The 27,998-nt window shown below is 40.0% G+C and overlaps 1 protein-coding gene across 2 annotated transcripts; it reads right to left on the bottom strand.

The window, feature by feature from the left end:
* Positions 1-249: 249 nt before the first annotated feature.
* On the bottom strand, positions 250-27,998 carry LOC140740011 (cathepsin K-like). 2 transcript variants are annotated; one of them, XM_073068790.1, is made up of 8 exons: positions 27,984-27,998; positions 23,160-23,301; positions 15,959-16,081; positions 10,608-10,787; positions 7,441-7,659; positions 5,088-5,250; positions 3,200-3,305; positions 250-610 (listed from the first exon to the last, which is right to left on the bottom strand). In XM_073068790.1, exons 2-8 carry the CDS (start codon positions 23,289-23,291, stop codon positions 511-513), a joined length of 1,023 nt encoding a protein of 340 aa, XP_072924891.1. In that variant the 5' UTR covers positions 23,292-23,301; positions 27,984-27,998; the 3' UTR covers positions 250-510. The 2 variants fall into 2 exon arrangements, with proteins under 2 accessions (XP_072924891.1, XP_072924890.1); XM_073068789.1 differs by lacking the exon at positions 27,984-27,998 and adding an exon at positions 26,606-26,622.

Raw genomic sequence — 27,998 nt, 5'->3', positions numbered from 1 at the left:
AGAGCTACAACTCTTTCTCTCCTTGTGAAAGGCATGAAAGTTTGAAGTGTTTTCCCTTGCTGCCCATTGGTGTCAGTTTTCCAGAATTCCTTCATCACTTTGCTGTCCTAATATCAATAGCATTCACTCTCATTTAACCTCTGGAAATCAACACCTTAATCCTATTTGCGATCAAGGCTGCGATGAGGTTTGGATTTGAGAGATCTGACAGAACCTCAATTCATTCATTAAGTTTCAAACAAAAAGTAGTTGAAGTGATTGCCAACAGCTTTTATTAATTACTGAGCATTACAACCTATTCCTTGACAAAACTGGTATAACATTGTCATTCAAAATTGCAATTAGCAACATACAAGTAATTCACCTTTAATGCCACACTGACAAAAATGCAGAAGCTGCAGTTATTTCTCTGACCATCTATTTTCATTTCTTTTAGACTGATTAGCAACAGCAGAAGTTTCTACAATTCTTCAGTACAAATTCTGAAGCCCTGGCTGACTGTTGGAGCGCTCACACGACTGGAAATACAACATAATCGATTATGCCACAATTATTATTTTGGTTCCTTGACATTTTGATGTAACCGTTGTCACCCCATGCTGTTCCCCAGCTGCAAAATAAGAGATGAAAAGGTGTTAATTTCACAATTCTGTTAAAGTATTAACCTGGAAGAACTGGGATTCGATACACTGCAGAGAAGGATTTTGATTGGATCTGATTATGTTCTTTCAAATAATGACAATACACATAGGATATTTGAGTTAGATAGCTGAGCAGGATGTTGCAATAATGCTTTTTTAAAACTTACAGTTAGGTTAAGGGTCAAAACGTTCTGCTTGACCTCTGACATAAATTAATAGCCAATGGGATGTGCATGGATTTAACACAAGCTTTTAGATCAAAGTTGGGTGGGAATGTGAAGTGTTGGAAACCAGATGTTACCTGAAGACATTTTTTACCCACATTCATGCAGGAGACAGTTTTAATGAAGAAGAAATAATGCTGAACTTGTTCTGCTTCATTATCAGGATGGGACTAGCCTGATGGATCAATGGCCTATTATCATCAAGAATTTTTCCTCCTATTTGCCCATAATTTAAAGCAGAGGCAAGTTTAAAAAGAGCACCGGAGTACAAGAGTTGGGATGTCATCTCTAAGTACACAAATTGGGACATGATGTTACTTGAGTATAAAGATCGGAGCATCATATTACAATTGTAAAAACACATTGCAGAGACCATCTAGAGTATTTTGTGCAGTTTTGGTTTCATAGCTGTAGGAAATATATTATTAAGTTGGAAAAGATGCAGAAAAGATTCACAAGCATGTTACAAAGACTATAGCTTGAGTTATAAGGAGCGCTGACTGGGGCCTCTGGAGGAGCCTCAGGGATAACCTTATAGATGTTTATATTATCATGAGGAACATAAATATTATGAATGGTCACAGCCCTTTTTTCCCTGGGATGGGGGAAGAATAAAACTACAAGGCGTAAGTTTAAAATGAGGGGGGAGTTAAGCGGAACTTACAGAGCAATCTTTTCACACAGAGAGTGGTGGAAATTTTAAACAAGCTACCAGATGATGAGGTAGAGGTGGGTGCAATTAAAATGTATCTGGAATATGTACATGGATAAGAAAGGTTTAGGGAGATGTGGAGCAAACACAGGAAAATCAGACTAGTTTAGGTAGGCACTTCAGCCAGCAAAGGACTGGCTCAACCATTCCTATCCATGATTGGCAGCACAGTCAGGATAGAGGATCCTGGTCAGGCAGTATCTATGGAGAGGGAAAACGAGCTATCTCTACAGATTGTAACTGATTATCAGAATTGCTGGAAAGGTTAGTGATAAAACAAGTAATAAGGTGCTGACAAAGTTGAAAACAAGGATAGAATTAGAGGGAAGATTCTGATAGTGTGGAAATAAACAAAACAGTAGATAAGAGGGGTGATTGCCTAAGGAGGTGTAGATTCTGAATAATTATCTGAAATTATCAAAGTACTGCAGAAAGCTGGAAGTAAAAGTCCAGTAAATGCTGTTATCTGAAATTGATGAGTTGGGACACTACAATATACATGGTTAGAAGATAAGATATTGTTCATTGAGTTTACATGGAGCTCCACTGGAACAATGCTGATGGTCAAGGATTGAGAGGTCCCAGTGAGAGTGAAATGACAAAGTGACAAACAAGTGAAGTTCAGGATCACCCTTGTGACCTGATTACAGGTGTTTTCCATTACATTATTCCATCTTCATTTTATCTTACCAAGTAAACAAAACCATTGTAATAAGCAGTAAATATGGTATGCTAAATTGAAAGAAATACAAGTCATTCACTGCCTCACAAAGTATGCATGTTTGGGAATTTGGAAGGTGAGAGGAGATACAAGTAAATCATAGTATCTTCTGTTGTGGGAAAGAGGCTACAGTGTGGTACAGATGGAAAAGTGAAGCATCCCTTTGGAATGGAGAAACTAAAATAGAGGAGAGATGCTGGTGTTGTTGGAAGTCAAGATAATGATCCAATGAACGTGAAGACCAATGGGGTAGATGGTGAGGATGAAAGGGAACTGATCTGGTGCTGAGTGCTGGGAGAAGTGTAAGAGTACAGGTATGGGAAATGGACATCTAGTCAATCCCATCCAACTTTGTCATTGACTCTCCACATCTATGAGAACATATTCTTTGGAATGGTCACATTTTTACCAACCAATTTGTGTAATGTTGATGTTCTAAAAGAGACTATTCTCTTAAAACGTATCTTTTCAGTACTTTTGTCCTCGCATTTATATAATCCTCTCCTTGACTACTCTGGTGAATTCCTAGTGGCCATACACATTGCATTCTTTCCATACTTTAGATTTAAACAGTTCCTTTGAATTCCCCATTGGATGCGTAAGTAAAAATACAATAGTACAATCGTTTAGATTTGGTCATTTCCATTCTGCCCTATTTACATTTTAAAAATTACTTTCAGGACACCCTAGATTTCTGCTTGCTATGTAGAAGAATCTCATCTTTGGCAGCTTCCCCGATAAACATATTTCTTTCTTCTGATATCAGTCTTTTGAATCTTTTCCCTGATGCCCCTAGGATGGTAGTAGTTTCCCTAATGTATCAACACTCAGATCAAACACAGCTTTTGCCACTGCTCTTCCTGAGGTCATCTTCTGTCATTCAGTTTGTAATGGTACATACCTGTTTTTAACAAGCCAATATTGTCCATTCTCCTCTGTGCCATATCCGATCAACAGCACTGCATGATTTACACCATATTGATTGCAATTTGGTTCATAGTAGACACCTGAAAGGAAACATTTATTTAAACATATAATTGTAAAAGGTGATTGGCCTTGTGTTGCACAGAAATTTATTCTGTTATCTTGTCATTGAATTATCACTTTACAATCTGTTTACTTCTGTTTGTCATATTTTTCTCACATTTGTCTGTGTTTTTATTATAGATCTTAATGTTCACTTTTATATTGAGAAATTCCAAAGTAAATTTCTTATCTTGTAACAGTGTCATCCAGTCTTCCCTCAGCATTCTACCTCCATAGTCCTCAGTCTGTCCACAGGGAACCTTTTCCTGTGCAGCCAGTTTCTGTCTAAGGTAAGTGCACATGCGCATCTTTTGCAAAAAAAAGAATTTAAACTGCACACAAAGGGTTGTCACCCTCTACCTCGTTAGTATGTTAAGTATATTTCATGATCGTACACAATCACATTCCCTTTTCCAGTTTCTGATGTGGACAGTGTTGACAACAGGGAGTTTGCGTTGATTTGTTTGCAGATTTTTGAAATGGATAATTTATGCCATTTTTACGGAAGAAATTATTCAGTGTGCACATGTTGTTGTTACTGGGCAAAAAATTGCACAGTGCAAGATTTTTGTGCACACTGGTCATTACAAACTACAAGGAGCATTGTGTGCAGGCAACATCAATTTCCATATGAATGTAAAGTTTGTCAAATTTTCTAAGTTACTTCTGGGGTTTGACAAAAGTAAAGAAAAAGAATGGAAAAGATAGCAGGGTGGTGCAGCCAGTAAGCTGGCTTTAATGAATCCAATTTGATGAAAACATTTTTATGGATTCTTTGCAAAATGATTTCTGTAATGTACTTTATAATTCTGAATATAGAAGTATCACTGGCTTTATTACTGAACAATGTATTTATTCTTCGCTTTTCTGTTTGGATTCATTTTGGGAAATACACATGTCAATCAAGTATTTTTCCAATTCTAAGTACAATTTTGTAAGAACATTTTGTATAACTTGTGAATAATTAAGTCTAATAGAATTGTGATAAATAAAGTCATCTATTGCTTTTTGCTCAATATACTGTACTTACAAAAAGATGAAACATCTGACATTGATCTTATCTCAAAGGACAAGTAATAATTTTAAAAGCCGCAGGAAGACTGAACTTGCTCTCATGCATCAATGTTTCATCACTCATAATGTTCTACTACAGGGTCGCAGGAGGATAGGATGGAATCAAGACATATACCATTTTTTAAATGAACTCTGTTTCCTTATATAATGGTATTTCACCAGTTTGTGTCTGTGACTTCTATCTTGAAGTTTGCTGCAGTAGTGTAGATGGTAATTCTATTCAATGAAGATTCTAATCATTTTAGCTTAAGTTTATGCTTTACAACACAGGAATACAGAAAATTATAGGAAAGCTTTCTAGGTTGTAAGTTTTGAATCGAATGGCAGGATGAATTCAACTGTTTATTGGCGTGTGAGTTCTGTCTTGCAGTGTGATAGCAATGGATAGTTAAGATGAAAAGGGCTGGTTTATTTACCTTTCAGGGAGAGCAAGAGAAGTGCCAACACCAAAAAGAGATGTTGAAAAATGTGAATGCTGTAATGGACAGGCAGTTTTCAACAGCACCAGAATGCATATGCTGTGGGGGGTGGGGTGGGGGTGGGGGAATGGTAAAACTTCTTGGAAATGTATGGTTGATGTAATTAACATTGTAAATATTCAACACCAATTACTAATGATATATACATTGAGAGAGGAACTGGGTGCAAATGTAGGATTATTAATATGCATGGTATGGATAATTTCTTACCTTGACTGTAATACTGGAAAGAGTGGCAGGAAGCATCAATGGCAACACAAAGGGGTCCAAGTTTTGCCACCTTTTTTGCTAAACGTACTTCATCGACTTTAAAATTGCGATATTTTCTGATCTTGGCAACAACATTGTTTTCCTGAAATCTGCAGACTCCTTGCTAATGATAAATTAACCATTAAAATTTGAAGTTCATTAGTACTATATCATGCTTTTCAAAGTGCCAGTGATATGGATGCAAAGAATTTTAACCTTCAGTCTGGTGTAGCATTTTAAAAATTGATGCCACAACTATTTCTAGCACATTAAGTTGAAAAGTGAAACTTCAGAACAGGATAAATATTGAAAAAAAACACAAAATGCTGGCAGAACTCAGCAGTACAGACAACATCTATGGGAGGAGGTAGTGACAACGTAAATATTGAAAGTTCTCTTTATATAAAATATATTGGCCAATATGTTGCTCAGGTTCTACCAATGCTGTCATTGGTGTAATTCAGAATCACAGGGTGGATTCAGGGCAAAGAGGAGCACAATCAACAGATGCAGGTTTTACATCAATAGGGACTTGCTTATTCAGTTCCTCCTTTGGCAGATCAAAAGACAAATTTGGAGAGAAAGCCATGTCAGGTAACACACTGATCTCAAAGTTTGTCTTTTAGCTGTGATCTCAGTTTGCCTCCATGAAACCACCCACACAATGGAGAGCAAGACAAGTTTCACGACACAGAAAAAGCTGGAAACTCCAAGCAGCTCAGGGAGTTGCTATGGAAACAGTAAACAAGTTCATCTTTGGTCTGAAATGTTAACTCTGTTTTCCTTTCCTCAGATGCTGCCTGACCTGCTAAGTTTTTTAAGCATTTTCAGCTGATATTTCAAATTTCCAGCATCTACATTTTTTAAATTTTCACTACATATCAGATATCAAGGCCATTACAGATATTAAAAGTTAGGGCACCTTAGCAAAGGTGGTGGAGGCGGATACAATAAGGTATTTTAAGAGACTTTTAGATAGGTACATGAGTTTAGAAAAATAGAGGGCTATGGGTAAGCCTAGTAATTTTTAAGGTAAGGACATGTTCGGCACAGCTTTGTGGGCCGAAAGGCCTGTATTGTGCTGTAGGTTTTCTATGTTTTTATGTTTATATATTATATTGGATAAAAACATATATATTGTGGGTAAAGAATTCAAAGATGAGTGTGTAGAATTGCTGAAGAGGCAATTTTAATGAAGCTGAAGCTACACGGTATTGGTAAAAGAGTCAGGAGATGTTTGTGGTGTACCAATCAGGATAGCACATAACTCTAATTCTCTGAGTGACTTCAATAGCAGGAGGTGTACTACTGTAGAAACAGCATCAGTGTTAACGATCAATGGTATAAATATTTACCTGAGAACACTTCTAATCATTATTGCTGATTTAAACCTAATATATAAAACATTGAACTTGTCAAGTAATAGCTTATTTTTCATTGCTAAGACATGCATCTCTTTCTTAACAAATAACTATGCTTATAATAAGGTACTCTACAAAATACTGTACAGATTAACTGTAACCCTTTGATTCAAATATTTACGTCTTTTGTATCAGATTCACTGCAAATTTATGTAAACAGTAGCACAGCATTTAGTGCTGCTTCAGCACCCTGGGTTCTGCCCTGACTTCTAGTGTTGTCTGTACGGAGTTTGCACATTCTCTCCGTGACCTCCTGAAATAATCGTGGTTTTTCTAGTTCTCTTCCACATCCTAAGGATGTGATGGCTGGTACATGTAAATTCATCAGTCATACTCGGCATGTTCAATGTGTTGACTCAAGTGAGTGATGCACCAACAGTCAGCATCACAGAGTAAGGGATGTGGTAGTAAGGTGGTTATATTCTTGAACAAACAGCCAAGGGACTGGACTGTTGATTCAGAGACCTGAGCTGTAATTGTTTGGGAACTTCTCAAATAATTAAATCAATATGCAACTTTAAAAAATATCTACTTTCAGTTCAATAGTCATGAACTTATGGACCTACTGTAAAAATACAGCTGGCTCCAACATTCTTAAGGAAAGGAAATTCCCCATCCGTACCTGGCAAAGGTAGTATGTGACTTCAAATCACCACTGTAATTGATTCACATCTGCCTTGTCAGTTGAGGGGCAATTAGAGAAAGGTAATAAATGCCAACATTGGCAGGGACATCTGCATGACCATGATTAAATACATAAAGTCAAAATGTTCTCATCTCCTCCACTAAGTAATGTATCTGAACAGAGAGGACATATCATTTGGACATATGTTTTACCATTTAACACCGTGAATGAACCCGAGTAAAATAAATCCATGTTGAAAAAGACTTACATATCCAGTGTAGGGGTAAGTATTTTCCGACTCTATGCCACCAAGTTTAATTATAGCATTGTAGGCACTATCCATATACCCGCCTCTACATCCGTAAGAACCAGTGTCACAATCCAGCAAGTTCTGTTCACTCAGGGAGATAAGTTGCTTCTTTTTTTTTGCCCACTGCCCCTCGAGGGCTCCAGTTGCACTGAAGGCCCAGCAGGAGCCACATTGTCCCTGATAATCAGAAACACAGTCACACTGAAAACAATCCAAAATTCACATCACATCAATCATTTTCATCTTTTCTGAGGTGGTGTACAGTTCTACATTGGAGAAACTGAAGTGTATATGAGCATGTAATCCTGAGAGTTTGAGTATCAGAGTTGTGGAAATAGTTCTTCTACCCTTGATCTCTAGGGCTGAAAGATGATTGATGCAGCAGATGGCAATCACCTCTGTGAACAAGTACCGCAATTAATGTAAAAAGTGCACTATCAACATGCTAAATCTGCAATTACATTTAATGCTTGGAGTTTTAGAAAATATTCCATCATGCACAGTACAAAATTGATAGTTATAGAAACATACATAAACAAATCTTTAAGTCTGCACAAACCATCAACCACTCATTTACATTGTTGGTTGGCATCCATCCGTCTTGAAAGACAGTGGGCGATAATCATCATCATCAGAAGCCTGGGCTAAAGGTATGAAGACCCTGAGATGCCCAGTCGTCAAGATCCCCCTCTCGGCCTCACCAGTGTAGTCCAAAGGGAAGCTTATGCAGCAATACGTTTGGCACCAGCTTGGCTGCAGGAGCTGCCAGAAGGATGTTCAAATACGTCTAGCTGCCTTAGGGGCTCCACTGGGGACTTGCTCTGGGTTTACTCCCATACCCTTCGTCTCTCCCGAGGCTGCCCTCTCTTAATCCTACATAAATCTCAATTTTAATTCTCCCTGATTCTACCATTCACCTCTGCACCAGGGCAAATTAATCTACAAACCTGTGGTCACAGAGTGAAAGTGCAAACTCCACACAGACAGCACCCAAGGTCAGGATTGAACCTGGGCCTCTGTTACAGAGCTGGTATTGTAAAGCATTGCGTTAAATGCTACTCAAGGTGATGGTGGAAGGTTGCTTTTCTGATTGGAAGTCTGTGACCAGAGGTGTACCATATGGATTGGTGCTGAGATCCTACATTAACAACATGGATGTGAATGTACGAGTTTTGATCAGTACATTTGCAGATGATGTAGACAGCAAGGATGGTGATATAGATAGTTAGGAAGTTGGGTGGAGCAAAGGTGAATGGAATTTGTCCTGCAATGATGAGAGGCAGTACACTTTGGAAAGATAATTAAGAGTAGGATATGTACAATAATGGTAGAGCACAAGAGAGTGCTGATAAACAGATGGAGCTCGGAAGTCACTGGAAGTGGCAGCACAGGGGATCAGGTGGTGAAGATGACATGAGATGGTTGATTTTATTGGGGCTGTGGCAAAGAGTAAGAGGACAGCTTTATGTTGCTCTGGAAGGCACATTACAGGACAAGGATACAGCAACAAAACAAGTCTCTTTTACCGTTAAGCAAACAAGGAGGCTGAAGGGCAACCTGACAGAGGTATAAACATATTGTGACGGGGATAGATAGGGTAAATACTAGAAATCTTTTCCCATGGTGGGTGTGTGCTTGACCAACAGATTTAGGTTTAAGAAGGAATTTGAGGGAGAATTTGTTTTCACCCAGAAGGTGGTTGGGGTCTGCAACACACTGGCTGAAGAGAGAGAGGAGTCAAGTACTGTCAGAACATTTAAGAAACAGTAGGACAACTACTTGATTCACCAAGGTACATAAGGCTATAGACTGATGTAGGTAAATGGAAATAGCGTAGATAGATACAATGAATATTGTGGACTGAAGAGCCTGCTTCTGTGTTGCAGGAACCTGTGGCTCGATGAAATCCAAAAACATTCCCTCGTTTACTACTGTTGCCACCAACTGAAATGTACCCTTATGCAGAGGGAGCATGGGTAAGTAATACTGAACATTATTTATGTTGGGCGTTTCAGGTAACAATGGAGAAGATACAGGAGATACATGAACAGATCCAGATATTGGACATGTCAAAATTCTACCTCATAGCATTGTTAATGAGTGTTTAGGCAGGCTTCATCTCAAGATCAATTTACTTTGTTTTAATTCTACATGCAATATATATTGCATATTGAAATCTGAAGTGCCCAGTAAAAGAAAAGAGCATATTTAGAATTGAATTGCCAAGGATGTCTCTAAAGCAGTCAACAGCAATGAAATTCATCGCAAGTCACATGCACCAAGTTTATAATGTAACGTTCAAGTTTAAATCTATTGTTGTCATACACAAACACGGCATGAACTCCATGAAAAATTGCTTTTTGAAGCAGCAGCACAGGAGAAGTCGTCAAACATATATTAACATAAATTGACATAATCACACATTCAAAATTACGATCAACATAAACAACTTATGTATGTCGTAGTCCACTTCTAACACTCTGCTTCTTTGATTTCAGTAGAACTGTATTTTTCAGAGTAAGGATATTGTGTACAGGATTTTGGAGAGTAAGGGATAGTGTGAAATGTATTTTAGAGAGTAGGGGTTAGTATGAATTGTATTTTGGAGAGTAAGGGTTATTATGAACTGTATTTTGGAGAGTAAGGGTTAGTATGAACTGTATTTTGGAGAGTAAGGGATAGTATGAACTGTATTTTGGAGAGTAAGGGATACTGTGAACTGTATTTTGGAGAGTAAGGGTTAGTATGAACTGTATTTTGGAGAGTAAGGGATAGTGTGAACTGTATTTTAGAGAGTAAGGGATAGTATGATTTGTATTTTGGAGAGCAAGGGTTAGTATGAACTGTATTTTGGAGAGTAAGGGATAGTGTGAACTGTATTTTAGAGAGTAAGGGATAGTATGAACTGTATTTTGGAGATTGAGGGATAGTATGTACTGCATATAACACTATATTACATATTGAATGTGCAGGATTTGGCATGAATTGTGTGTATGGCTGAACTCCACAGACAGCAGCAGCATAATTGTGCAAATGGGCAGCACTTTCAGTCAAATTTAAGACTTATCTTCAATGGTTTTTAAACGATCTCAATCGCACATCACTATTACCACTGGATTTCTTACCTGGTTCTTGACATCTGTAACCAGACCCTTTTTCCTCCAGTCAACACTGCTTGGATGTTCGGAAACAGCTTCACTATCATCATCATCAAGCTCATGGGATTCTTCAACTTCTTCCTCTGTTGAGTTTTCAGCTTTACTTCTGAGGAAACCATTCATGAGTTTATTGAACTCTTTATTGGTCTAGAAAGACATGATAGATAGATAGATAGATAGATAGATAGATACTTTATTCATCCCCATGGGGAAATTCAACATTTTTTTTCCAATGTCCCATACACTTATTGTAGCAAAACTAATTACATACAATACTTAACTCAGTAAAAATATGATATGCATCTAAATCACTCTCTCAAAAAGCATTACTAATAGCTTTTAAAAAGTTCTTAAGTAGTTTACTTAAATACATTGAGTCCTAACCCCGGCACTTTAACATATCTTACTCCTGGCGGTTGAATTGTAAAGCCGAATGGCATTGGGGAGTATTGATCTCTTCATCCTGTCTGAGGAGCATTGCATCGATAGCAACCTGTCGCTGAAACTGCTTCTCTGTCTCTGGATGGTGCTATGTAGAGGATGTTCAGGGTTTTCCATAATTGACCGTAGCCTACTCAGCGCCCTTCGCTCTGCTACCGATGTTATACTCTCCAGTACTTTGCCTACGACAGAGCCCGCCTTCCTTACCAGCTTATTAAGACGTGAGGCGTCCCTCTTCTTAATGCTGCCTCCCCAACACGCCACCACAAAGAAGAGGGCGCTCTCCACAACTGACCTATAGAACATCTTCAGCATCTCACTGCAGACATTGAATGACGCCAACCTTCTAAGGAAGTACAGTCGACTCTGTGCCTTCCTGCACAAGGCATCTGTGTTGGCAGTCCAGTCTAGCTTCTCGTCTAACTGTACTCCCAGATACTTGTAGGTCTTAACCTGCTCCACACATTCTCCATTAATGATCACTGGCTCCATATGAGGCCTACATTTACAGGGACATACATTAATGCAGTGACAGTCCAAGGCAAATCAGAATCAAGTATATTATCACTCTAATATGCTGTGATTTTTTTGTTTTGTGGCAGCAGTATAGTGCAAAAAATAAGAATGACTATAAATTATAAAAATAAGTCAATAATGCAAAAATAGGTAGATAATGCAAAGGATGAATAATGGTACAGTGTCATGGGCAGTTCAGAAATCTGATGGCGAAGGGTAAGAAGCCATTCCCTAAATGTTGAGTGTAGATCCTTAGTCTCTTGCATGTCCTCCCAGAATGTCAGCAATGAGAAGAGGGCGTGCCCTGAATGATGAGGGTCCTTTTTGAGGAGTGCCCTTTGAAGGTATCATCGACATGCAGGAAGAAGGTATGAAACCTCCTGTGGTTACAATACACTAGCATTGATTTTACAGTATCAGGAGAGATGATAATATTGAGCACCTTTAGCAGAGAGGATGTTCTTGCTTACTCTGTATCTGAAATCTGGTTTTTCAGACAAGCACAATTGCTAGTGCTTGTTCCATGTGGAACAGAGAATTGTGCCCATTGTTTCTGGCAGGAGGGAAAATAGCGTGGGACCTTCCTCCCCAGGTGTGTACCCCCGTATATACTTGGGTCATTGCCTAGGCCTTAAGGGTAGGTAAGTGGCAGCTTTGCTGATCCTTTTGGTTAATTTATTTTAGTGACCGTGTGCGCCTGTGTGAAGTGTGTTACCTGTGCAGCTCCTTTTCTACATTGCAGGATGGGGTAGGTCTTTGTGTGAGTCACTGCTTTAGCCTTCCATTTAATAGCTTTTGCTTAGCTTGAGTTTATGGTATTTGTATGGCTAGTCTTAAATCTCCATGTGAACCTGAGGCACTGATGCTCTTTATTATACCGGTGTAGTAACTTTACCTAACACACTTTATTGAACTTTATTCAGTCTGATGATAAATCAGGAGCTCTATTTTATGTGAAATCTGACTTGCCTCTCCATGTTTTTAACAAAACTTCTGTTTCTCAATAAAATTTGTTATAATTGTAAACTACCTTGTTGGACTGTCTGCATTAAAGAAATCCAGAACCTGCCTGTACTACTGCCTTAGTAGTTACATGATTACTATCTTTCTGGAATTATGAAGCTGCTATTCTACAGTACAGTTGTACTTAAACCACTGCTGGGGAGTACTGGCAAACCATAAACATGGGCAGAGTTGTCTGGGGGAGGTGGGGTGAGGAACCAACCCATTCTAATGAAGAACTGTTTGTATGGGTTCTTTGTACAAAGAGCACTTGTGGCAAGAAGTCGCCATGGAGGAGACTATAGGATGTGAGCCCTTTGCATATGCCTGCACTTTTAAAAGATTTACACCACAGTCAAATGCCATCCCCATCTGTGAACATTTATCAGAAATATTTCTCAGTAGACTAATCTTAACCCTTATAAGTAGCTGTCAGCACCTTTAAGGCATGATGTAGCTTACCTCAAAAGGATCAGCCTGCAGGGATCCTGAGGCAAAGTTTCTGAGAGGGTGACCCTTATCTAGACATTGACAGCAAAGTAGCTACTTGAGATTTAACAGGTAACTAAGCTGTACCTGTTCTTGCAGTAAAGTCTGGGTTTAGACTCAGAAATCCCGCCTCAGATCCCTCAGGGGCTACCTCTGATGAAACACTGTTGCTCATTGCTGCCACGCGGTTTTCAAGAATAGCCCCAGTAACAAAAGAATGGAATTTTTCATTGTTGGTGTGACCTCAGCATTTGCATCTACAAAGGGCATTGAGCCAGAGCTGGAAGCTTCCCAAGTGCAGCCATTCATAGGGGACACTCCTGCCCTTACTGCCTCCTCCCTGGCACATTCATAGGGGACACTCCTGCCCTTACTGCCTCCTCCCTGGCACATTTCTGCAGAGTGCCTCCTCCTGCTTTGTGTTTCTTTCTCCAACCTTTTAGTTGTTTCTGATATGGTGGACCTGGTACAATTTCTGCTTCAGTATAATTTCTTCATTTCTCTCCACTGATTTCAAGGATCACCCTTGAAATTGGGTTAGAAAGTAGTGCTGCTTGGGATGCTGGGTTGGTGAGCCTGTGTGAGATTTGTTATGTGGAGAGCTGTCCAACACTCTGTCTGTGATTGAAAGGATGTATCTAGCCTTTTAAAGAATGCTCACTTTTAGCCTACAGCATTTTTTTTTTTGTTCTGCGAGGGAACAGAGACCATTGCAGTTTCAACCAAAATAGATGTGGATCCAGCTGGAAATGATTCTTGGGCATGACAATTATTGACCTGAATGAGGCAATCCATGGAAAAAGTGCATATAATTCCCATCAGAAGTCCATCCTTATTAACAATGGCTTTTTTTTTCAATTGACAAATGTCTTAATGTAATTTTTTTACATTAATTCTTTGTTTTTTGTAAGTCATCTTTTTTCAGAATCTGATATAAAGGGAGGTTGGTTTCAGTTAAAAATGACCAAGGCCATTGCGCAATACTCATTGTACAATTGGAACCATTATTTTTCATGCAACTATGTTAATGGGAAGCCACCTTCTTTTGTGAATGCAGAAGCCATCTTGCATTGTGAATATAACCTCACAGAACACTAACCAGTGGGGGAAACGAGTAAAAGCTGTTACTCCGAGATGCTAAGTTTTCTAGGGCAGAACTGAGCATCTTTGATCAAGTGAGTTTCAGCTTTCATTACCAGCCAGTGTAAATCAATTGCCAGCTGGACTGCAGTTGAGGTGTATATTTCTCTTCACTGTCCCTGGAATGAAAGCAGAATTTCCAGCAGCAGTCCTAGTTCTGATTGTAAATCAGTGCAATAAAGCAAAGGAGTTGCACAAAGATCAGAAACAGAGAAAATATGGGAAAGGACAGATGGCATCTATGGAAAGAGAAACAGAATGAAACTCCAGGGTGCAGTTCAAAATTCTAAGTAAATTAATTATTGAAGTATATATATGTCACCATATCCAAAAGATTCTTTTTCTTGTGGGCATATTCAGTAAATCCAAGAAACAGAACAGAAGCGATGGAATACCAATAGGACAAAGAATCAATGTGCAAAAGGCAAACCGAAAACACAAGAGGAAATTAAAGAACTGAAGGTGTTATATTTCAATGCACGCAGAATACAGAATAAGGAAGGCGATCTCTTAGCGCAGTTAGACTGGCAGGTGTAACGTTGTGGGCATCGCTGAGTTGTGGCTGAAAGAAGATTATAGTTGCAACCCTGATATCCAAAGATAGACATTGTATTGAAAGGAGAGCCAGGTAGGCAGAGAGCGTGGTGTGGGTCTGATTTTAAAAAATGAAATCAAATCCTTCAAAAGAGGTGACATAAGATTGGAAGATATAATGAACTGCAAAGGTAAAATGACCCTGATGGAAGTTTTATACAGGTCTCCAAACAGTAGCCAGGATGTGGGCTACAAATTGCAATGGGAGATAGAAAAGGCATGTCTAAAGGGTAATGTATCAATAGTAATGGGGGATTTGAATATGCAGGTAGGTTGGGAAAATCAGGTTAATGCGGGACCCCAAGAGAGAATTTTTAGAATACCTGCAAGATAGCTTTTTAGAGTAGCTGGTGGTTTAGCCCTCTAGGAAGATCAGCTATTCTGGATTGGGTATTTTGTAATGAACTAGATTTGATTAGAGAACTTAAGGTGAAAGAACCCTTGGGGAGTAGTGGTCATAATATGATAGAATTCACTCTGAAATTTGAGCGGGAGAACTTAAAGTCAAATGTATCAGTATTGCAGTGGAGCCAAGGGAATTCCAAAAGCACGAGAATGAAGCTGGCCAAAGTTGATTGGAAGAGGACATTAGCAGGGATGACAGCAGAGCAGTGATGGCTGGAGTTCCTGGAAGCAATTCAGAAGGCACGGGATAAATATATCCCGAAGTATTCTAAAGGCCGGATTACGCATCTGTGGCTGACAAGAGAAGTCAAAGCTAACCTAATAGAGCAAAGGTTTGTAGGGAGTTAGTTGGGGAAACATTTAAAAACCAACAAAAGGCAACTAAAAACCATGGGAAAGATGAAATATGAATGTTAACTGGACAACAATATCAGAGGGTACCACATGTTTTTTTTTCAGATACTTTTTTTCCAGAAGTTAAGTGTTCCTTTACTTCACAGCAGCAAATACAAAGGTGACACTAGCCTCTCGGCAGCAGCTCATCATGATGGTGGCTGCATTGGTGAGCAGAAATAATGAAATATAATGTTAAAGGGTCAGATGAAAGAATCAGAGATTGGCAAGAGAGATTGGACTTTGTTACATGATATCAGTGAATGTAAAGAGCTCATTCAGTAAAAGCACCTCATAACTAGCATCTGATAGATAAATATTTTAGATATTGTACACACCAGATCTCCAAATTGGTTCATTGCCACAGTAAATGTGTGCTTCCCCATTTTATACTCTCGATTGTGCTGTTCAATGTAGCTCATGGCACTTTCCCAAATCATTCTCCTGTTGATCTCTTCGTCCTGAAAAAGACATCATGACATCAATCTGTAGCACCTTTCTACATTATCATTTTACAAATCTTTCAAAGATTGCACACAAAATCTGAAATATTAATTTACAGTGATTTTTAAATTGCCTCAGTTAGTCTGAGAGGTGGGGCTCATTTCACATTCAGGGTCAACACTACTAGCATTTGTGTAGCACATTTGATCTAGCAGAACCACCCAAGTTACTGCACATGAGCTTCAAACAAAATGCTGAGCAGCACAAAAACATCAGAGCAGATGATCAAGAGTTTTTTTTAAAAAAAGAGATGGTGGTGGATTACCTTCTGAAAACTTTCCAGAGTTTAGTGCATAGTACAGAAAATACATCTTTCAACTGATAAATGAGTAGATTTTGAGATTAAGAGTCATAGTCATAGATTAAGAATCACAGCCTTCAGCCCAACTTCTCCATGCTAGCTGTTTTGCCCAGTGAGCTGCTCCCATCTGCTTGTACTTGGCCCATGGCCCTCTAAGTGTCTCCTATCTATATAATTATGTAATTGGCCTTTAAATTTTGTTAATGTGCCTGCCTCAACCTCTATCGTGACAGCTGTTTCCAAATATGCACCATCCTTTGCCATGAAGATGCCCATGATGTCCCTTTCAAATTTCTCGCCTCTGATCTCAATCATATACGCTTTATTTTTCTGCATCCCCTCCCTGTGAAAATGATTATGCGCATTCACTCTATGCCCTTCATGAATTTAATAACTGTACCAGATTCCCACTCAGTCTCCTACCTACCAGAGAATAAGGTCCTAGTCTATGTGATCTTTAGTTTGAACTTGGACTCCCAAGTTCAGGCAACATCCTGATAAACAAGAAAGAGTGCAGTGATGATTTAATAATGCCTTTCCTATAAGGGTGACCAAAACTGTACACAATACTCCAAATGTGACCTCACCAATGTCTTGCATGAACTGCAAAGTGACTTCCTAACTCTGAAATGCAACGTCCAATGAAGGCCAGCATGCCAAATGTTTTCCTCATCACCCTATCTACCCATGAAACTGTTTTCAGTAAACTGTGCATTTGCACTCCTTGACACTACTCTTCACTGTGTAATTCCCACCCTGGCTTGGTCTCCCAAAGTGCAATCCCTCACATTTATTTGAATGGAAAGCCATTTGTCATTTCGCAGCCATATGTCTAGCTGATCAGAATCTGCACATTTTCAAAGACTTCTACACTGTCTACAATGCCAGGTAGTTTAGTATCAGTCCAAACTTATTGATTATGCTTTCTACATTCCTATCCAAGTTGTTTATATAAATTTCAAACAAACCTCCCAGCACCAACTCCTGTTGCACACCACTAGACACAGGCATCTAGTCCAAGAAATAACCCTTGACCATCACCATCACCAAGCCAATTATGAATCCAATTGGCCATCTCCCCCCAGATCACACACAACTAAATCTTCCAGACCAACCTGTCATGTCTTGCTGAAGTCCATATAGGCAGCATCTGCTGCCCTACCTCTCCTGTTGGTTACCTCCTTAATTCTGTGCACCTGCAGTTTCTTCTCTAGCTTCCCACAAGGTCCAAGGATGCACCAGGTGAGGTCCTGGGATTTATCCATCTTAATGCACTTTAAGTCCTCCAATACTTCCTGTTAACTCGTATGTGGTCTAAGACATCACCGATCATTCCCCCATTTCCTTTGCTTTTATTGTTTAATCCACAGTAAAACTGGAAAAAAAAATTAACTGAAAATCTCATTTCCTTTTCCATACAAAGACAGCCATGCTGATTGTTATGGGGACCTATTCTCTCCCTTACACATAATATTCCTGTAGAATTTCATGTGTTTGCTTCAGTTTGTATGCCAAATGCCTCTCGTATCCTCTTTTTGTCTTCCTGATTTCTCTCAAGTGTACTCCTCAACTTGTAGTTGCTAAGAGATTCACTAGTTTCTAATTGTGTTTACATGTAATATAATACCCTCTTGTTGTTCTTAACAGAAGCCACAATATCTCTTGTCAACTGGGGTTCCCAAAATATGCCAACTTGCCCTTCATGCTAACAGGAACATGAAGGCTCTGAGCTCTTGTCATCACACTTTTTAAAAGCCTTCCTCTTAGCAGACACTTTTTTCCCCTACACTCAGTCAGCCTCTGCAAAGATCTTGCTAATGGCTCTAAAATTTGCTCTGCCCCCGTTCAGATCCTAACACATGAACTAGATCTCTCCTTCTCCATAACTATTTTAAAACATCACTGGACCCAAAGGGCTTGTTGACAGATTCCTCTGGTACTTCTCATTTTGCAGGAGGCGGTCCAGTGTTAACATCCTCTCTATATCTTTATATTGTGGAAGGACGCTTTCTTGAAAACATTTCACCAATTCCACTCCATCTAGGCCGGTTACTCTATGGTTGGCCAATTAAATATTAGGAAAGTTAGAATCTATCACATACTGACCTATTATGTGTAGAACTTGCTGCAATCTCTACATAAGTGCTCCTCCAATTCCTGATGACTACTGGGGAGCCTATAATGTTATATAATTGACTATAATGTAGTCAATCAGAGTGATAATCCCTTGTTTCTTAGTTTTACCAATATGACATTACTGGAGGATCCTCCCAGAACATCCACTCCAAGGAGCATTGTTAAATTCCTTTAATCAAGAAAGCAACTTTCCTTCCTTTGTTACCTGCAGCTCTGTCATAACTGTACCATCTGTTTCCTGAAACAGTGAGTTGCCAATCCAACATTCCCTCAGCCATGTTTCTGTCTTGGCTGATATCCCATTCCCCAGAGCAAATCTATGCTTCAGACTCATTCACCTTGCCCGTTGTAATGAAATAAATGCCCTTCAAACCAATGATTTCTCCTCTCCCTTTACTGTGCTCCTGTCCACTAAACTAACTCTAATTGCTTACAGCATTATTACCTGATTTCTCATCCACTGCTTTACTGCTCAGGATCCCACGTCACTGTCATTTTAGTTTAAAACATCGCAACATTGTAATTCAGAAGGGTGTAGGGCTGGAGATGATTAGATGTGTGGAAGTTCTGCTTTGAACACGTTAGAAATCATTGCTGAGAAATTCATAACTGATCTTTGCTTCACTAGCAAACATTGGGATGATACCTGAACATAAAGGTGGACTTGGGATACAGGTAGCATAATCATAGATGGTCCAAAGAAGGTAGAACAATGGAAGCTGGCTAAGTGGGTTTTGAAGAATTGTATTCAAAGGTAAGGGGTAAATCTGATAGTTTCAGCTGCCATTGACTTGAGGTAGGGCTAAAATTGGATGCTACCTGTAAAAGTCCCCGACAGGGATGTAGTACATATTCCTACTTTGTCCATTGCAAACAATGCTGTTCATTGGCTTACCACCTCACCTCGGAGACTAATTTTGTGAACACTAGTGCCATTTGAAACTGGCCTCAAAGGGGAGGAGCATGGTGGCTGTGACAGATACCAGGAGGCCACCGACAATTGAAGCTGATCCAGGAGATCTTCAACAATGGCAGAACCTGGGAAAAAGGTAGGTTGAATTATGATCTGATATGGAGGCTTGGTGCAGGAGATGCCTGATTCTGCAGATCATGAGGGCAGACACACACTCAAAATGTAATGTGATATTGGCTGTTGCTTTCAGTGCTGTAAACTATTCAATAGATTTTAATGTGCAACCAATGTCATTGAATGCATGTTTGAATGACATGTAGTGGGGACTGAGTAACTCGATAGACCAAATTCTCATGTCTCTTCTCAAAGAACTACCATCATGTCTTGCCTGTCTAATATTATTTGCCCCACTGTTTGTACACTGTCTTGGTGCTAATGCAACCTTCAACAGCAGAACTGTACAGAATGCCAGCCAAACAACTACATTATCCAACAGGCTTTCACTGCACATGCTTATACCTTTCCATTGCTCTTGAGAGACAAGAGGGCAACCAGTCGCCAGAAGCTTCCAGGAGAGCGACAAGCGAGACAGCTTCACATTATTTCAAAGGAGGAGACAGAGGATGTCATTAATGGAATGGCCATTGTGGATGCTGTAGCAGCCGTGGGGTGAAAACTCAAGAATAAATCACAACCTGCCTTACCTTCATCCTACATACTCTTTCGATGGATTCACGCTGTCACGATATAACATTTGAAGCCACAGGCTCAGGTACTGATGATGCATGTAACCTGGGAGATAACTACAAAATGGTATTGCTACCAGAAATGATAGATGTCCTGTGCTTCATTTATTTATTTCTCAGGATGTGGGCACAAATGGTGAGGGCAACATTTATTGCCCCAAATGGGGATACCTCATTTTCCCTTATTAGAGAGAGAGCCTGTGGTATGTCAAATACCGGGTGAACGAGTAGTCTTTGGGGTACTGCAAGTCTGTGTCTTTATTGATGCTTTGCTGCACGCTGGAGTACTCGGTGGGGGTTGCCGATGCTCTTTTGCTGGTGGGGTGGGGGGTCCTTGCTTTGCTGCTGCTTGTGTTTGGGAGGGGCAAGTTGGAGGGAGTTTGGGGTTCTAAGATTTAACTGTCATTCCATCTTTGGGGCACTCCTCTGTTTTCATGGATGTTTGCGAAGAAAAAGAATTTCAAGATGTATATTGTATACATTTCTCTGACATTAAATATCCTAATTGATTGGGGGGTAAAAAACCTGGGCTAAGCTGCCTCTCTGAATCATTGCAGTCCATGTGAAGGTGCTTCTACTGCACTGTTTACAGTGTGTTTCATGATTTTGGCCCTGTTGTGTTGTGATGGAGTAGAAACACCATTTGCAAGTAAGCATGGTGTGTGATCTGGAGGGAAACCTGTTGTGCTAGTGTTCCCATGCATTTCCTTTCTTTAATCTTTATGATGGTGCTGGGTGTCAGGGGCTTGCTAAGTGCTTGTCAGAGTAGTTGAAGTAGTAAATGCTGTCCCTGTTTTCAGATGCCACACACTGAAGCCACTGTGTACTGTGTTAGAGAAAACAAATGTGGAGTGTAGTCAGTGTGATCCCCATCAAATAGGCTGCTTTATCCAAGACAATGTCAGCGTGAATGTTGAAGCTGTACTCATCCAGACACATTGTGATTTTTGTGTAGTAGACGGAGAAAAGCCCATGCGTTACTCACTGCAGAGCACCCATCCCCGTGTGATTATGGTATTTATGTGACTGGTACTGTTGAGTTTCTGGCTAATGGTCACTGCTAGGATGTTTACACTGAAACTCACCAATGGCAGCATCAGAGATATACAGTACTGCCCTGGGCCATTTCAGCAGACTTGTTGAGTTGTCTATCTGCATTAATCCAATTTGATTGTATTGGATTATATCCCTCTAACCCTTTCCCAATACCTGTCCAAATACCCTTTAAAAGTTGTAATGGTATCTGCCTTCACAACCTGCTCTAGCACTCAGTGGCTATGTTATTAGGTACACCTGCTCTTTAATGCAAATAATGTAATCCGCCCATCATGTGGCAGCAAGTCAATGCATAAAAGCCTGAAGACATGGTCATGAGGTTCAGTTGTAGTTCAGATCGGACATTAGAATGGGGAGGAAAGTGACATTGACCATGGAATGATTGTTGGTGCCATACAGGGTGCTTTAGTATCTCGGAAACTGGTTTCCTGGGATTTTCGTGCACAACAATCTTGAGTTTACTGAGAAAAGTGCAAACACCAAAAAAAATCTAGTGGGTTGCATTCTGTGGGCAACAACATCTTATTAATGAGAAAGATTAGCATAGAATGGCCAGATTGGTTGAAGCTGACTGAAGGTGGCAGTAGCTCAAATAACCACATGTAACAACAGAATTGTGCAGAAGAACATCTCTGAATGCACAACTTGTTAAAGCTTTGAAGTGAAGGCATTACAGTTGCAGAAGATCTCAAACATACACTCAATGGCCATTTTATTAGATACAGGATGTGCCTAATGGCGTGGCCACTGGGTGTTTGTCACTCTGTGTTGGAGGGGTGGTGCAGAGAAAACTTACCATATCCTTTGTGGTGTGTCAATCTGAACTGTATACGAAAAACAAATCAATGTTTTGTACAGTTTTAATGTTACATCCCAGATCTTGTCCTCAGTGCCTTGGCAACCACACTAAATGCCCTTTTCCCTCCCTTTTCCACCTATATTGCCACTTACTGGTAACAATGGGCTTGCACACAAAGGTGTCTCTGTATATTAACACTGCCAAGGTCCTGCCATTTATTAGCCTGCTTTTTAACACAGTCATGTGAATTGTTGATGACCAATTGCAGCATAGGCAAGAGTCACCTAAAATCTGAACATTGTAGTACAAGTTCAGACTGCTGTAGTTGTGATTTTGGTTATGCGTTTGAAAGTACTTTGATAGTTCCAGCAATCTATCCTTCATCTGCGGCTCTGCACAGAAGTCATAACGACAGCATTTATGATTAATTCAATGTTGTCAGCTTCTCTTCCACCAAGAATCACTTACTTCCACATCACCACCTGCCCACTAGCATGACCCCTTCCATTCCCTCTCACCACCATACACTTCTCCTCCAACACGCTCCTTTCCCAACACAAATCCTCGAACATTTTGTCACTCCCTCTCATTCTTTTTTCCTTCATTCCAAACCCATCTAATTCCCTTGCTGGCAGCCAGCAGCTCAGTTTATTTATATTTTGAACTGATCCAGTGCAGGCCTGCTTCAGATTAAGCTGCAACACCTTCTGTGAGCCCTCCTTCAACTATCAGGTAGAACTTGCCTTTAATCATGCCACTGGGGTTGCATGGTGTGTAAAGGCATTTAGGAGATGATCATCATGAACAGAACAAGGTTCGTTCATAATGCAGCTTGGATTTTTATGATTCATTAGTGTAGCTGGGAGTGCTTGTTTTGACAGTGTGGCAGGCTGACACTGCAGTAATCAGCAGCAATGGGAAAGCAGGACGTTAGACCAGTGGCGAATGGGGAAATGAGGGCCGTACAATTCAATAAGGTGGTCGTTGATGAACTGTTTAGAAAGAGACTACGTGGGTTGCCCTCCTCCCCCATCCCCCTCCCGACATAGACTGTCAGAGTGTAGTCTGAGAAATTCTGTTTTACCTTTGCATAGTGCTTATTGTACTGTAGTTTCCAGTTCTTCCATTCTTCATCTAGAGTTGATCTGAATGTGTAGTCAGAGGCTACAATCAGAATAGGCCCCACTACAAAGCCCAGAAACAAGGTGAACTTCATTATGCAGAACCTAAAGAAACGAATGAAATGGCATTACACTGAGTTGTCTGTGTTCACTATTTGTGATAAAGGTAGATGTTTTGTAGAGTTACTGTTAATAGAAAGCATTGGTCCTGAGCATTCCGCCCCAGTCACTCTCAATGTTTTCCATTTTTGCCTTAGCAAACTGAAAAATGCCTCGGAAGCATGGTTTCTGGATTAATATCTAGCTGTCCTTCAGCTCAGCTTAAATAATGTTCAAAGCAAGATCAATTGCTTTAAATTAATAAGCTGTAAAGAAAAGAAGACTAATTTCAGCTAACTAGAAATCCCTGCATTGGGGTATCCACAGTAATACTTGGCAGTGACTGGGAACAGAGCGCTTCCCATTCCAAGCATTCCCCATGAGGTCAGAGCACCAAACTTTGCATAAACTAATGTTTTAATAATCATAATATTCTATGTGCTATTTATGCACTGACATTCATGTGCTAAGCTGTAGAAATAATTATAAGCATTATTTGCATGTTGGGGCTAGTAGTTGGACTTGTAGCATTGTGGGCAATCTATCTCTCCTGGCCTTGTCACATCGCATTGTCCCTGCTTTAACTGCAACACCCTGCATACAGATCCTTCTCCCACCATGATGCCTTTATGCTAAACCTGTAATCAACCAATAGGGTTCAAGAGTGGCAAATACAGAGAAAGGGACAGCACCTTTAGTTTTCTGTCAAGTTGCACACCATCCTGATTTGGAAATATATTGTCACTGGTCTCCATCTCCGAAAGCACTATAAGTATAGCTTTATCAGAAGGACTGCAGCATTTCTAGGATGCATCTCACCGTGAACTCGAGGATAGATAGAATGAACAATAAATGCTGGTCCCTGTAAACTATGCCAATACTGGAAAAACAATTGAGAGAAGCCTAAAATGATACAATGGAATGCACTCTAACGCCACGAACTTTCCTTTGTTGTTTTATCATTAAGTCTGTCTGTCTCACCATTCAATCTTGGCTGGTCCTTTTTTTTTCCCCTTCTCAGCTTCACTTCCTAGCCTTCTTCCTGTAACTTTTGATGCTGTGTCCTAACAAACTCTGCCGTGAATACACCCAATGACCTGGCCTCCACAGCTGCCCATGGTAATAAGTTCCACAAATTCACCACCCCTTGACTAAAGAAATTTCCCTGTATCTGTTTTAAATGGGCACCCCTCCATCCTGAGGCTGTGCTCTCTTGTCCTAGATACCCCCACCATGGGAAATATTCTTTCCACATCTATTCTGTCTAGGCCTTTCAACATTCAAAAGGTTTCAATGAGATCACCCCCTCCATCCTAAATTCCAGTGTGTACAGACCCAGGCCGTCAAATGTTCCTCATATGATAACCCTTTCATTCCTAGAACTATCCTTGTGAATCTGCTCTGAACCCTTACCAATGCCAACACATCTTTTCTTAGATGAGGAGCCCAAAACTGCTCAAATACTGGTGTGGTCTCACCAGTTCCTTATAGACTCTCAGCATCACATCCCTGCTCTTGTATTCAAGACCCCTTGAAATTAATGCTAACATTGCATTTGCCTTCCTCACCAATGACTCTACCTGCAAGTTAACTGTTAGGGTGTTCTGCACAAGGACTCCCAAGTCCATTTGCATCTCAGATTTTTGGATTTTCTCCCTGTCTAGTCTGCACATTTGTTTCTACTACCAAAGTGCATTATCATGCATTTTCCAACATTGTATTTCATTTGCCACTCTTGTCCATTCTCCTAATCCAAGTCCTTTGCAGCTTACCTGTTCCCACAACCCTACCTGCCCCTCCACCAATCTTCATATCATCTGCAAACTTGGTAACAAAGCAATCTATTCTATTATCAACATCATTGATATGCAGCATAAAAAGAAGTGTTCTCAATACCGAGCCCTGTGGAACACTGCTACATACTGGCAGCCAACCAATCAGAAAAGGATCCTTTTATTCCCTCCTACCAATCAGACGATGCTCTAACCTTGTTAGTAACTTTCCTGTAATACCATGGGCTTCTTGTCAAAGGCCTTCTGAAAGTCCAAATATACAACATAGCCTGCATCCCCTTTAACTATCCAATGAGTAATCTCTACAAAGAATTCCAAAAGATTTGTCAGACAAGGTTTTCCCTTAAGGAAACCATGCTGACTTTGTCATATCTTGTCCTGTGTCACCAAGTACCCCATAAGCTCATCCTTAACAATTAAAAACCTACATCTTTCCAAACACTGAGTTCTGGCTAACTAGTCCATGATATCCTTTCTGCTGCCTTACTCCACTCTTTAAGAAAGGAGGGATATCTGCAATTTTCCAGTCCTCTGGCACCATGACAGAGTCCAATGATTTTAGAAAGATCATTGCTAATGCTTCCAAAATCTCTACCGCTACCTCTTTCAGAACCCTAGTATGCAGTTCATCTGGACCAGGTAACTTGCGTACCCTTGGGTCTTTCAGCTTTTCGAGCACCTTCTTCCTCGTAATAGTAACTGCACTCACCTCACTTCCCTCGCACCCTTCAACACTGGGCACATTGCTAGTAGCTTCCACAGTGAAGACTGGTGCAAAATACTCATTTGGGTCATCTGTCATCTACTTGTCCCCCATTATTTATTCTTCAGCCTCATTTTCTAGCAGTCCTATATCCACTCTCTTCTCTTGATTTTTACATATTTGAAGAAGCTTTTACTATCCACTTTGATATTGTTTGTTAGCTTGTTTTCATATCTCATCTTTATTATTTTGGAAACTATTTCAAAATTTAACAGTATTACCAAATTGTGTTTACTTTTGAAAAGGAAAGTGGAAAAGTACAGAAAAAAACGAGAACTTTCTGATGGGGTGTGCTACTGGGGTAAGGATTTTCATTTTGATAACTGAGATTATACACACAGTAAGAAAAACAAGGAAGCCACATATTCCTTGAAAATGTGTAATTAACTGATGACTAGATACGGAAACATTATCTATTAGTGAGGCCATGACAAAAGTAAAACAAAGCAATAGGATTTAGTTCTAAAGGCACGCACTGAAGTCCAAAGCATTTGTCAGACTTCTGTGAAATCTGGTACAGTTACACATGGAGTTCTGGACCCCAGGTAAAAATAGATACAGAATTCCCAGATAAAGTGCAAAAACCTTTTACTGATGATGCTGGAACTGAAAGATTATTCTGACAGGAAACAATTAACCAGCTGGATTCTTCCTCCCCAAAAGGTGGAGTCTTGAGGGGATCAGAGGCTAGTTAACACTTCAATAGTATCTTACTTTAATTTCTGTTGTAAACAAATTTCCTGTGCAAGCTCACATTTTCAATGCCTGCCATTGACCAGAGTCTGCAACCAACCATAGTTACGGCTACACATGTTGACCCATCTTATCCTTTCCAAAGTTCACAAGCTTCAAGTGAAATGTAATGGAATAACGACTGGAGCCCTGGATAGTGCAACTGCTTTCAGACAACAGCACCAAGATGAGAAGATTTGCTTGCCACTTCAATTGGTTTCACTCCACTCTCACTGATGGACTTCAACTGCAGGATAATCTATTACAGCAAATTGCAGTAAATAACCAAGGTTGTTGTAATCTCTACCACCAAGAAGGACTGGAGCAGCAACACTTCCAGCCCATATTCTATCCCATTCCACATGACTTGATTAGTGTAGCACTAATTAGTGTATTAGTGTAGTGACCAACCTAGAAAACCTTCATCCTAAGTACATCAGAAATAACCCTCTGCAACATTCTCCAGGTGGCCAGGAAAAGGCAGTAAATTGTCCCATTTCTAAATGCATCAGAAGGGGAAAAAACATGGATTGTTTTTCTGAAGTGTTGAAGACTGAGGGAAACCTGATAAAAATGTATAACATTGAGAGGTATGTAGATATTCAGTGCTGCTGAGCCCTTTGCCCAGGATGCAAAGATCAAACACTAAAGGGCATAGGTTTAACATTAGATGGAAAGTTTAAAGATGTGCAAAGCAATTTTTTTAAATACATAGATTGGTAGGTGCCAGGAATGCTTTGTCCAGGAGATGGTAGAAACAGATGATAGCAACTTCTATGGGGCATTTGGAACAGGTGCAAGCAGATGGAATTAGTTTACACTGTCAGTAGACGTGGTGGGATGCAGGGAGTGTACCTTTGATTAGAATAGACTACACAGTGATGCAGCTAGCGTAATTACTACACCACAGCTCTACTGAGCCAGAGTGACCCTTGAGTTTAGGTGCAGTGTATGAGAAGTTCGCACGTTCACCCTACAATTATGTGCGTTTTCCTCAGCCCAAAGATGTGCAAGATGGGAGTTGTAAATTGCCCCCTGTGTACACCAGTGGTAGAATTTGGTGTGAGTCGACGGGAATGTAGGAAGAATAAAATGGGGCAAGAGTAAGTGGGAATTGATGGTTGGTACAGATGTGCTGGGTCAAAAAGCCTTTCCGTGCTGTATGTTCCACAACATAAACATGTGGACGATCAAAAGTTCATTGACTTATTGATAAGTAACTAGTTGTACACTTCCCAAAGCAATGGAACCAAGGAATTTGTTCCCTGTTCCATCTGGACCTTAGTACGAAATATGTCTAAAACCTGTCTCTTCCCCTGCCGTTCTATCACATCCCCTCCAGTCCTCTGCTGCTCAGTCTGTACAAGGAATAAAAAGATGGCTTGCATTAGCAGACTCACCTTGAAATGATGCTG

Source organism: Hemitrygon akajei, chromosome 16 (genome assembly GCF_048418815.1).
Source record: "Hemitrygon akajei chromosome 16, sHemAka1.3, whole genome shotgun sequence".
NCBI classification, from domain to species: Eukaryota; Metazoa; Chordata; class Chondrichthyes; order Myliobatiformes; family Dasyatidae; genus Hemitrygon; species Hemitrygon akajei.
This window is presented reverse-complemented; position numbering and strand designations above follow the sequence as displayed.

Coding starts and splice junctions, on each gene's coding strand:
- LOC140740011 (XM_073068789.1), bottom strand. Junction 3,306..5,087: donor TTTCCAGTATTACAGTCAAG/GTAAGAAATTAT, acceptor GTTTCCTTTCAG/GTGTCTACTATGAACCAAAT. Junction 611..3,199: donor TATTGGCTTGTTAAAAACAG/GTATGTACCATT, acceptor CTTATTTTGCAG/CTGGGGAACAGCATGGGGTG.